Source organism: Halichoeres trimaculatus, unplaced genomic scaffold (assembly GCF_033239565.1).
Source record: "Halichoeres trimaculatus isolate MK-OKI-2021-1 unplaced genomic scaffold, fHalTri1.1 fHalTri1_scaffold_12, whole genome shotgun sequence".
Taxonomy (NCBI): domain Eukaryota; kingdom Metazoa; phylum Chordata; class Actinopteri; order Labriformes; family Labridae; genus Halichoeres; species Halichoeres trimaculatus.
In genome coordinates, this window is record NW_027437190.1 from 16,696,831 (window position 1) to 16,709,911 (window position 13,081).

Below are 13,081 nucleotides of genomic sequence, written 5' to 3' on the forward strand. Positions count from 1 at the left end.
GGGTATGTTTAAGTGAGGCCTAACAGAGCATTTACAATTCAATTACATAGAAAGGATGAGGAAAAAAAGTAAGATGTGTCTGGATGACGGCCAGAGGAGAGATAAGCCTAATACACTAATATTGTGTTACCCCAGCGTGTTACCATAGGAACAGTTGAAGAGATTCAAAAGACTACAAAGACGATCAATCTTGAGAGAGCAGGAGGAAGAGGGAGAATTAAATGCCCTGGGAATGCTCCCGCTCTCCTCTATCAGAGCAATAACTCTTCTAATGACCTCTGCTACCTCTGTCTCTGTCTCTCTCTCAGAAGAGCTTTCTGTCCAGTAAACTTTGCTATCAGTAAACCTCTCCAAATACAAAGAGCAGCCAATGCTTTTCATTATGGGTTGTGATTTTTTTGATAACCAGTCATTTGTACGGGGCCTTTTCCAGTTTCAGAATTATTTATTTTGAAAACAAACGTTGGCTGGCTGTCGTGTTGCTACAGTATTTATCAGTTCATATCACCTTGACTGTAACTGTTTATCTGTTGGACATAAGAAAATGTATGGGGGTTGCAGTAGGTTATGAGACAGCATCAGTGAATAAACACACTCTTATGTTATCCACAAAAAGGACTATTGGCAGGACTGCCTACTTCTGTGTGGCCTGCTAGCAATGCTACCAAGCTATGCTGTATATCGCTGTTTGCTCCGTGTTATAAAAGCACAACACTGGGGCCGATCACGTGGTTACGGACTCGATCAGAATCGGACATTACATCCCAATCAGGATCGGTTGTGTGTGTGTATGTGTGTGTGTATATATATATATATATATGTATATAAATTCTTATTTTGTATCAGATCTATAAAAATTCAAAACTTTGTGTGGTGGTACAGAGTCAGACCATCTCAGCCCCACACAGAAACATCGAAGCGCATCCCTTACGAAAGAAAAATATATTGCAGCATATTGGAAAATATCATGTTATATATTAGGTAATATATTCCCATACATGAGATCTAGTATTTATATTTTCCAATATATTGCAATATATGGAAAGCGGCAATCATTTGTATATTTTGCAATATATTGCAATATATTTCTTTAACATATAATATATTATATTATATTGTATATGTGCCCTCAATATATTATTCCATGTATATCATAATATTTCAATAATATATTACAATACATTTAAAAAAATATATTGGTACATATATTTTTCTTTCGTAAGGGATGATATCACAACAGTGACATTATTGGTTAAATGCTGTAAAGTAGAGCAGAACATGGCTGGAGCTTTTTGCTGGGAGCGCGATGTATTAGAATAGAAGTATCATATCAACACATCCCCAAATCAAATGACTCAAGGAGAAAATTCCTCATCAGGACATCCCTAATAACATTTTAAGGTAGTGATGTTTGTGCTCTTATTTCCTCCAATGTGTTTTAAACAACTGAACTCGACTGTTTGCGATCATAATGGATGCATTGTAAGACAAAAAAACTATCTTAATTTCACTGCTGTGACGTAACAGTTATTGATCTTACGTGGCCACAAATGGACCCAGAATTCATCCTGCAAACAGCTGTATTTGATCGAAATAGATCATCTGTACCTGTACAGCTTTTAAAACAAATGGGAATAAAGGGGACATGTCTGTCAGAGTGACATCAATAAAACTTTTACTAATGTAAATATCAAAGCTTTTCTTCAGGTCTTTCTCCTCTTCTTAAACTTTCCAAACAAGTCTCAATTCTGTCTCTTTGCTCTCCCAGCTCAGCCTCTTTCTCTTTGCTCTAACTGGCCGCTTTGTGAAGGATGAGGTCATTTGATTTTTTCCCCCCGCTGTGTTAAACTAGTGCTAACAAGTTGCAGGACCTACAGAACATGTTCTGTACATTAAGATATACATCAGGCAGTCGGTGGGCAGCACAGCCACAACCACATAAAGGGTCCTTTATTCCAGCCAGTCTCCAGTACTGCACTGGCAGGTTGAGACGCAGCTTTGATTACACCCCAAATGATGAAATCCACACAGACCTAAGAGCACAGCTTTGCTGGCACAGCACAGTGGAAAAGAGAGTTGCAACACTCCGAGCTTGAGTGTGTGCACTTGTACATGTGTGTTGAGAAATGTGTATGAATCCATGAGAATGCATGCATCCACTCACCAGTTTGGCTTCTGAGTGCATGGAGGGAATGTGAGTGGAGGAGCAGGAGCTGCTGTGGGTGGGTCCCTGCATACCCATCATATTGGAGCCCATGGACATCTGCCTCTCCATCTGAAGAGTAAAACAGCATCACATCAGTCATACTTACGAGTGCAGACCAGTTATGTCTGCAGCCCAGAACTCTCTGAGACAACAAACAATGTGTGAGACTGTGACCTGAGCATCTGGTGGTGTTTTATTCGTGAAAGAAATGCTGGCACTGTTTTAACATAAGAAACTGTAGCACTTGATGCACGAGACCCACAGTTCTGTGAAGTAAGCTGTTGGGGATATGATGAGAGAGCGTGAGAGCCTGATTTCACATGACAGGCTGCCCTGTGCACAGCTCTGTGTGATGATAACTGGAGCTGACCCAAAACAGGAAGCCAGCACGAAGGGACTTAACACAGGAAGCTGGTGCAACAGGGGTGTGTGTGCTTCTGATGATAGTGCGGTCAGACTAACCCACCAAACCCCAGCCCCTCTCAGAGCAAAATATGTTCACAAGGTGAACAAGATGTGAGATGTGTGGTTGAAGTGTATAAATGCATGTGATCTTTGATCTTTTGTCTGTTTGGTCAATGCCTGCCCCAGATCGAACCTGATCAGTATGGTCTTGTGTCCCTGCTGAGACCTGAATGAGAGGAAATCAGCAGGGTCAGCTGATGGGGGTGAGAGGTCAGTGAGCTGTATGTGCAGGAAAGAAGAAACCTTTGTGTGTGTCTGCATGTATATGTGTGTGAGCTGCTGTGGCCTCCCAGCCAGCTGCTAATCTGTGTTATGCGTTGAGGTCTCCAAGGGGAATATCCCCTCTCCACCCTCCTTCTGCCAGACCCCCCCCTGTCCTCAGAGACTCAGGCTCAGAACCTGACACACAGCCTTAATTGCACTAAGTGTGTTTTGTGTAAAAATATCACCCAAACCTGCACCCCTTTCCTGAACCGTCAATCTTCCCCAAAATCGCTCAGCTCTTAATTTAATAAACATGGGAGGTTTTTTTCCCCATACCATAAACACAGGGTGTCTTGTGTTACAATGAGAACACATGTTGTATCATTAGAATCATGATACGAGGAGCTTTCTGGGGTTGTTATCATTCTCTGCTTCCCAATGCGAGTCCGCTAAATCTTTAAGGGGTTAATCACAATACGGTCCATGCCCAAAGCCCCAGGTTAGAATCCTTCATTTCTACAGGAGTGGTGAGTCCAGCATCCAAACATCCCATACGAAACCTACATTACTTGTGTGTAGTCTCAGCTGACACTTTTGTCACATATGAGTGAGTGTCATTGCTCCTGCATGCGTGAGTGCAATGAGAGCCAAGTCTCTGTGTGTCCCGTTGTTGTACTCACAGGCATCAGCACGGCGGACGAGCCGGGCATGGTGGGGTCTGGCAGGGTTCCAGGCATGGAGGCAGGCAGAGGCTGTCTCTGTCTGTTTCGTAGGTGCAGCAGTGAGGACAGAGAGCCGGGGACAGGCCTGAGGAGACATACACAGACTGACATTCATAAAGCTGCAAGTTTTCCAGCGCTACAGAAAACTCACGTTGTTATTCTTTGCATTATCAAAGCGAAACATCAAATGGAAACCACTATCTCCACCACCAACAATTCCAGATATAACTTCTCCTGGAGGCATCCATTAGCAGTGTATAAACACGTAATGACTTAATTATGACACAGTATGTCATGGCTATAATTATGTATAATACTATGTGGTTACACTCCACAAACATCATTAGAGCGTGCTATAAAATCATCTCACTGTTCATAACGAGAACAAATAATCCCAGGTGAGCTCTGAGCGCTACGGGGCATAAATCTGATTTCTAATCCAGAACATAGAAGCTTGTGGTCCTATAGATAATAAAGAAACAATGCAAATACATCAATGTATTGCTAAAAAAAAAAGGTTTAATTTTTTTTTTTTAATGAATTTTGAGAATCAGACTTTGTGAACTTACAATTCAAAATACAAAAACATATTTTGAAGTTTGAAAAAAAAATGCTAAAATGTATGATTTCTTAAACATAATAATAATTGGAAAAAAAGAAAGAAAGAAAGAAAGAAAGAAAGATCCTTTATATGTGAGTGGAAATTGATACACAATAAATTTATGAAACTCTAAAAAAGCACCAGTATGACCAGATAAATGGTTATGACTTTGTAAAGAAACCCCTTACAGCTCATTACCAGTCCTACTCAATAACTTATCAACTTAAATTGCTACAAGGAAATTTCATTACCTTAAGGTTTAAATGAGTATTATAAACAGGAAAATAAAAGTAGCACCTCTATACAAAACCCTTTGGAGTTTTGATCAACAAGTTGTTGCCTCCACACTGACTTTTGTTTGTGATGGACCAGATTCTGCTGGCTGCAGCAGCATGTTTGGATGAGGAGCTATCAACAAAGAGTTTTACTGCAAGTAACATTTAGATAAGTTCCCATTCAACATGGGGTCACCAAAGTGAAGTGCTCATTTTCCTAACAATAATTTATTTCATGAACTGATGACACATATGTGCTTTTACAGAGTGAATCTCCTCTCCAACTTCTGATTTCAGTTTCCACTTGTGTCTACAGCAAAGTAGGGCTGAATAAAGTGTGTGGCTGTGTTTTCCTGTAGTTGAAAGCTGAGGCATCTTGGGGAATTTCTGGATGCACTTTAAACAAGTAGACTTCATGAAGTACAATGGATGAATGATGCTGATGTTAAAGACGGATGCATAATATTTGTCAAAACAACCACAAGATGTCCACAACTAGAATCACATTTGAAAAACTGCTACAGCAGTGGAAGCCCTGTGGGGAAAATCCCCCTTGGTGACCACAAAAGCGTGTGTGGACCAACGGGCCTATCCACACTCACGGCCACATCAATAAATCACATGTACTGAAGAGGCCTGGGCAAAGCTTTAAGTACTGACAGCAGTCCTGTCACAGTCACTGGCTCGGGGCAGCAGCCATCCAAACATCCAGACCTCTCCATCTGTACACAGTGACATCATTTGCACAACTGCCACCAAATCCCTGCTCATGAGAACAGTGATTCCCAGCTGCAGGGTGCCACTACACCCACATGGATACAGTAAATATTCTGTCCCTACGGTGAAAAACAAGAGGCATTTACGTTAGCTGTGTTCCACAGGGTAAATGTGATCAATTGACCACATCAGGGCCCAGATTACCGTAATAGTGAGTAGTGAGGGAGTGATGGCCAAATAGGGGGGCTTTACCAGAGCAAACAATTCCCCCACCTGAATAAATACCTTTATTTTTCCAGAACTAAATATGTGCATTTACCCTTCAGACATTTTAAGATTGCTCCACACACACAGGATCATTACCATCCTGACTGGGTGTCATTCCTGTCCAACATCCCAATTTATCACAATCACACTCATTTAACAGCGTGTATGACATGTGAGCAACTCCACAAATCCAAACATTTCCACATGGGAAAAGTCATGAAAGTACAATGAGGTCTGCAGTGGAGCTGTGCACTACATCAACAGTTTCTCTCCCAGTTCAGACTCTGCCAGCATCCAGGACGATGAAGTAAGAGTCACAAGGCAGCGGCTGTGACATGCTGTTCATTTTTTACTTATAAAAACTGTTTGACTGGACTGTTTACTTAGTATTATGAGTTTTAGTACACTAGTTAGATTTCAGTCCCAAACAAAACAGTTACAACTCGAAGAAAACACATCTTCAACACTGTGTTGTGAAATTTATGTCCATAATCTCACTGCTAATAGTTAGCTTATTAGGACATCCATATGAGTAACTTGTGTTTGATATGCTTTTGAATATGTTATCTTTTGGGCACTATCATATATTTATGATTCAAACCAAGTTCCCCAAAATATAAGTGGTTGTGAGTTCCCTGTAACTGTACTCCTGAGAAGACGGACATCTTTGACAGAAAAGGGATTTTTTTAACAATACAGCTGAAGATCTCAAAACGAGAAGTACCAGCAGTATAAGAGGACTGTTTTTACTTCAACACTGTGATACATCCTTTACTAATGGGGAAACAAGCTAAAAAAATCAACGCTTGGTGAACAAGTTCATGCTTGAGTTGTTTATACAGGAGGAAAATGAAATGCTGTCCAACAGCCCAGGAGAAGATTAAATCTGTTTCCTTATGGCCGTCTTAATTTGAGACAATGAAGTACACAAACACAGAGCTATCTGTGACAGAGGTCAGGACACGGAACATGCAGGTTGCTGGTTGTTGGATGTCTCTTTCCAGAGAACAAAAGCTCCTTTGAAGCCTTTACAGGCGGGACTGCTGTGACTGCCTGTAAGCAACGCTCACCTGCAGCACATCAGGGGGAGGATGTACTCTGTGTCCATCACCAACACACACACACACACACACACACACACACACACACACACACACACACACACACACACACACACACACACACAAAAACAACAACCAGGTTGTCCTGTGGGAGTGAAAACCAAACTCACATATCAACATTTCTTCTGAGGATCAACTCAGCTTTCTGCTGACTCTGCTGATAGACAAAGAAGTCTTTGATCGGCTGGAGTCAGATATTACCATTAATGAATGGCAGAATTTTTTGCATTTGGAAAAAAAACCCATTAAAAAACAAATCTGATTTGTGATGTTCAAGTTAATTTTTTAGATGGCTAATAATCAAATGCCTGGTTGATAGGTGAACAGCGCAAAGGAAAACAGTTTCTAATCGACCACTGAAAACATTCTGCATCTCTCTGTTTTATAAAAGAAATCGCGTTGGGCACACTTAACCATTTTTCAAAGGAAGAAAGTTTCATATCCTATCTTAAAATCCATATCAAGGTTCAGTAAAGCCCCCAGTTGGGGTATTTATTGATTCTGTTTGCAAAACCATAATTTGCCTTTAAAAAGAAAACAGAACAAAAAACTTATTTAGCACAATAATTTTCCATCAAAAGCCATTCTAAGTATGAGCATGAGGGGGATTGTATTGTCCCTGTAAAAAATAAAATCAATCACGAGTTGAGTTCTTACAACACAGTTCATCTTCTGCGTATTGTTTACATCTGTTACCCATGAATACATAATGCAGAAGACTGTGCAGTGGATTAGTGCATACATGCTCAGAGTGTTTTTGTGTGAATAAGTGCATATGCCAGTGTGTGAATGTGTATGTGTATGAGTGTGTGTGTGTGAGTGAATAATGACAGGCTGTGGCTCCACTGTGGGGATTGATAATAGCCCAGGCTGTGGGCCCCAGGGGAGAGCAGGTAGACACTCTGCAGCTCTGACCCTGCGCTCTCACATTACTGAGTGCCTCGCTCTCAGCCCAGCTCTCCTCCACAATCCCCGCCCAGGAACCACAGCCGCACCACCCTCCCACCCACCTTCACTCCACCATGACATCACTACCAGACCTTCTTCCCTCCCTGAGTCTTTCTTTTTGCTTTCTATCTCTTGTTCCACAGTCTGAGTTGTCCTGCCATTTTTCTCTCTGATGGAGCAGAGCTGACAGTCGCTCACTGTCCTGTTAATCCTCTGTAACTCCTTTCAGGACTCCTCAGGGTGCCTACACCTCAGCACAAGACCCCCTTGGACCTGCTTGCTCCAGCCTACAAATCCTGTAGCCTGCACACACTGTAAGCTTTACTGTCCCCACAGTCCCAACTCAAACTCAAGTACTGGAGACTTGAACACAAGGGGCCTGGCTGCAGTCCAAGAAGAGCAGGAGAGGGAGAGAGCTAGAGGTGCAGTCAGTCCACTGACTCATATCCTTCCCTTTCTGACTCTGCTCCAGCAATGATGTAATGCTCTTGGCTTTTCGCCCTCCCCCCACCCTGTGCCGGCCCACTCCTAGATTTTGTCCCTCCCTCCTCTCCTCCTCTCTCTTTTCCCTCTCTTTCCCTCCTCAAACTCGTCCAACATCGCTGCGCTCACTCCTCTCCTCACTGGGTGAAGTCACTGCGTGCTCTGGGTAGACACAGCAGCGAAAAACTTTCAAACGTAACCAAAACAGCCCAGGGCCAAGTTCCAGACGCTCGGGAGACGGTGGTGCAGTCGCCATGGGAACAGGGGTAAACAGAGAGAGAAACAAGGGCCTCAAACAGCTTGCAGCTGCCTGGCTCTCTGAGTAAACACTACACAGGACCTGCCCCTGATTTACTGCCTTTAATCACTGGTGGGAGGAGAGTGCCATGGGGTTTGGACTGAGGAAATAATACGAATCTGATCAAATAAATCAGCCCTAATGGGTTACGACACAGGCTGACTTTTATTAGCGGGCTCGAGGAGGGATGGATGCTGGGAGGGTGCTGCACTGGGATGGATTTGGGATAGGGTGTCCTCACATTGGGGAGCCTCTGGCTTATTTAAGCCATGCCAAAATAAAATTGAGAAATAGTTTTGGATGATGCTCTGGAGCAAATTAGTGTGAGTGTTGCGGTATTTATTCACCAAATACAATATTGTTGTGATTGATTGGATGCAGTTGGCTAAGGATGGTGAAGATGGGGTGGCTTTTGTATTCAACTACATTCCTTTCACCGTTCAGAGAGAAATCTCCAGCAACATCAGTGTCATCTGGATGCAACCTCACCTTACATCTGCCTGTAGCACTATACTGCGGCTGCGTAATATTTGGCATGCTGCAACTCTTTCGCTTTCAATAAGTCATCTGTCTTCTTCTTCTTTTAAACTTTTCCAGTCATTAGCATATCTGTCCTTCTCCTCCTGAATCAACTCGTCTTCCTCGCAGCTCGTCACCTTGTTCCTGTCTCAAATCATCAGTCTAATCTCAACATCTCTCATTCACATTTTTTTTCTGTTACATTTCATAATCCCAGTGAACTTTTTTTCCCACACTTTCATTCCTCTGATCAAATTCTTCCATTCTGGTATGATTTCTATTTTTCTTTCCTTGTGCAGACATGTCTTGCATCCTCTCCTCCACTACCCTGCCAGAGAACTTACATCCTCACATCTTGTGCCTCTCTTTCTCTCTTCCACCACCCTCCTGATCCTTCATTTCCCCCTCTACATCTACCTCCTATCCCCCTCTTCCTCTCCTCCATCCACCTCTGATCCCTTTCTTCCTTCCCTCTGTCCACCTCTGATCCCCCTTTTCCACACTTCCCTGCGTTGTGATCCCCTGCGCTCCCCAGAGCTGTGAGGCATGTCCCTGTGTGTGAGTTGCTTGTGCAGGAGCCTGCATGTGTGGTGGCCCCGGGGCAGGGATGACACAGCCCCGCTGGAATGAGAGGGAACAGAGTCTGGGCGTTCCTCTACAAACGCACTATTAAACCCACTGCAGTACACAATGAGCTCATCTTAATTCAGGTCAGATGTACATCCTACATTCTCTGTCTTTCTTTTTCTCTCCTTCCTTTTTCTCAAATTAATTACAATGTATGCCTGTTTGTATGTCTTTCTCTTTTATTAACCTGCTACTTGCCCATATGCATTTGCTCTCAATCTTATGCCCAGATGGTGACATAACAAATATTTGCCTTAAAAAACAGCTTTTGACAAGTGAGCATGAGGGCACCTCAGGTATTTTGTGGAGCTGTGGCACTCTTGCACTCAGGATGGACCTCCCTCCTTATCCCCACTTTCTAATCATAAACAATAATAAAAGGAAGTTTGTTTAAAATTTGAAGTTCATGAGGTCAGGGTTTGTCCATGGAAAGCATATCACCTTAAGAGAGTAGAGGTGTGGAGGCTAATACTCTGGCACAATAGGTGATGAAGTAAGGTAGTTTTTTCAAAATGCATAAAAAAATAGTTGTGCAAACTTTGAAATTTCTGACATTAAATGCAACCTGACAATTCATGTCAGCGAAACCATTTGTATCAACACATCACTTTAAACCAACTGTAATGTAACAGTAGAAGCTCTACGCGTAAAAGACAGAGTGTACCCTGAATATTGCATCTGAAACAATTTAAATCTAAAATATTGAAAAAAAACAAAACAAAACAAATGTACACTTACCTAAAAGAAATGAGAAGAAAAATACAGAATCTTTACTCTCAATAATCAAAGAACATAGATGAAATCTTCTCGAGAAAACACAGGAAGTTTAAAGAATGCATCACCCAACACTTGCATGAAACTCTGCACGCCTGAAGGCACGAAGACCAGAAGCTATTTGTGATACTTCCCTTAAGGGGTAAAAACAGGGAGCACAAGTAACTGCTGGCCCCAAGGTGTGAAAAATAATGAGCATCTAAAGCTGCATGGGAAATCAAACCGCGATTTGACTTCCTTCTGAGCTTGCAGGGTGAAGAAGTAAGAGCAGAAGTTGAAGTTGCATGCATTAATGATTGAGACTATCTTACCATTGTAAAAAAAACTTAAAGAAAGACTATTAACATGCCAACATGTAAACTGTGTGATGTTTGTCAGATATTAATCATGGTACGCAACAATCAAATTAAGAAGTGCTGGTTAGATGGTGTCAGTCCAAAACCTACATCTACCTTTGTTTGTGATTCCACCTTTGGGTCTACATGGTTTGGATCTTTGACTCATTCTTTAACTGTTCAAGAAAGTCGAATATAATGAGAGCACCTGTATTCATATGCAGCCAAAAATTCAAACGAGCATTTAAATACCACGACTGCAAACGGGCGATCAGTTATTATTCTGCATCTGTGCAACAAACATCTCCACTTAGCCCAGCTGCATTCAGGTTGATTGTGCTACGTAATGGAAACGATTTGGACTGAATTCCTCTCCTGAGCCAGAATAGAAGAATGTCATTTTTAATCTGTGTGCCCACACCCAAACCGCACATCTCCTCTTACGAGTCAAAAGGTTGAGGTTTCCACACAATGCTGTATCTCACATGGTTGACTAGTAATGTCTAACGCACTTAACTCTGACATAACTCAGCACCAGATGTTTATAATTGAAAAGCAGAGAGCATTCAAATCTGTTGGACGCCGCTTCCCTTTGTGTGATAATGATAGCCGTGACATTAAGATCTGCTGGCTATTCCTTATGCCTGGTTTTAACACTGGTTTGTGTCAGTGCAGCTCCCCAAAGACTTTGAGCAGGGACTCAGAGCAGGAGGGGAGAGAAAAAAGCGATAGAAAGAGAGAGGGAAAGAGGTCCTCAGGTTTCACAGCTGCAGGCCCAGCTCAACCCTAAAGTAAATGGACTTGAGGAAAGCCAATCCTAATTGATTCCAAGCCTCAAAGCTCTTTAGTAAACATTGCGGAGCAATGAAAATGACTTGTTATCCTAATTCATTGGGTGCTCATGCTGTGCGTTCAGCATAGAGGAGAAGGTACGAAGATTGACTGAACTGATTTTGAGTGATGATTTTTGGTGGTTAAAAGATAAATCTTCCACAAGAAATGCATCAAGATGTTTATTGTTAAAGGTCTGTATAGTTCTTGTACAAAAGCAATCTATATCTGACAGGGAAAACATTTGTTTAATCTGCTCTCTGGTTATAATTAAAACCAAGCATATGTCCTCACAAACTCAGAAAAACATACTTTACACAACTGTCCTGTCTTTGTAAAAGCACTGAAACGCAGAATGAAAGTTAGAGTTAAGATGGGACGTACAGAGTGTTTCTTCAACCACTGATCTTACCTGTTTTAAGCTCGATTATAACTCTTATCTAAGCAGAGTGAAGCTAGCTTGTGAAAGGTCCGATTTGATCTCTGTATAGGAAGTTCCTGTGGAGAAACCCTGAGCACACAGCCTTTGGTTGGCCTTAATGGCTTCCTGTGGAAGGGCTATGTTTTATTGTAGGGGTTTCCTCAACCCCATTTCCTGCTCATGTAAACATTTCCAGATCAGTTTTCTGTGGTGTGAATCTTCTCTTCCCATCCAAGTGTCAGGATTCCACTGTGCTAGTAAACAAATGACGCCTCCATGACAGCGATCGCCGCTCTGGATAAGCCTCAAATGATGTGTTACACGTAGCTATGGCAGAGAGTTATTTGCATTTTGTGGCTGAAAATCACCACCACATGATATACCAGCTTTGGTTTTTAACTGGTATGTGTGTGTGTGTGTGTGTGTGTGTGGGTGTGTGTGTGTGTGTGTGTGTGTGTGTGTGTGTGTGTGTGTGTGTGTGTGTGTGTGTGTGTGTGTGTGTGTGTGTGTGTGTGTGTGTGTGTGTGTGTGTGTGTGTGTGTGTGTGTTTGTCAAAAGTAAAACAACCAGTCTCTCAACAAATCAGTGAGAGGTTTGTTATCATAAAGAACAGTAAAAAGAAGTGGTGTGTTTTTGATTTGGCCAGGTGAGGAGTGTTTAATGACAGGTAAACTCAGGTGAAGCAGGCCAAGCAGAGTCTCTGTTACTGGCAGTGATTGCTGCTCCTCCAAAGGGGATGAAATTTCAACCCTGTCCTCGACAAAGAGCCTGACGGAGTGTCAGTCAGGCTTACTGATATGCCTGCCATCCAATATTCACAAGCTCCTCAAGCCGTAAATGGACACAGCACAACTTCAACGCAGCAAAGGGGAATAACACTGGGCTAGCTCAATGTCTAACTTACATGCCACAGGTCTGGTTTACAATAACAAAGCCCTGGCACTGGTTTGAAGGTTGTTGAGGTTAAGAGACAAGACGTGAATGAGGTCGGTGGGTTGGCTCAATAACAGAGAAAGTCTGTAGAAAGGTTGGTGTGTGGTAAAGATTGAACTGCTGAAATAAAAAGGTACAAAAATGCTGTCTTTGACGTGACAAATATGGATCATTAGTATTACCCTTTGCCAAAATGTACCATTATAATCTTCAACAGTATTGATATTGATATCATTATTGATATATTAATAAAACTGTTTGCAATCCCTTTACACCACACATATTAATATACATATAGTGTCTATTTCTGCTGCCTTTCTGCACCTGTTTCATG

The 13,081-nt window shown here is 42.1% G+C and overlaps 1 protein-coding gene across 3 annotated transcripts in view; it reads right to left on the reverse strand.

The window, feature by feature from the left end:
- The window catches only part of creb5b (cAMP responsive element binding protein 5b), a 50,572-nt gene that overhangs the window by 19,664 nt on the left and 17,827 nt on the right, over positions 1-13,081 (reverse strand). For all 3 annotated transcript variants that reach the window (XM_074682713.1, XM_074682711.1, XM_074682712.1), the window contains exons 6-7: positions 3,556-3,682; positions 2,165-2,275 (exon numbers count right to left, since the gene is read on the reverse strand). In XM_074682713.1, the coding sequence (XP_074538814.1) occupies positions 2,165-2,275; positions 3,556-3,682 (238 nt within the window). The remainder of the gene's footprint in view (positions 1-2,164; positions 2,276-3,555; positions 3,683-13,081) is intronic.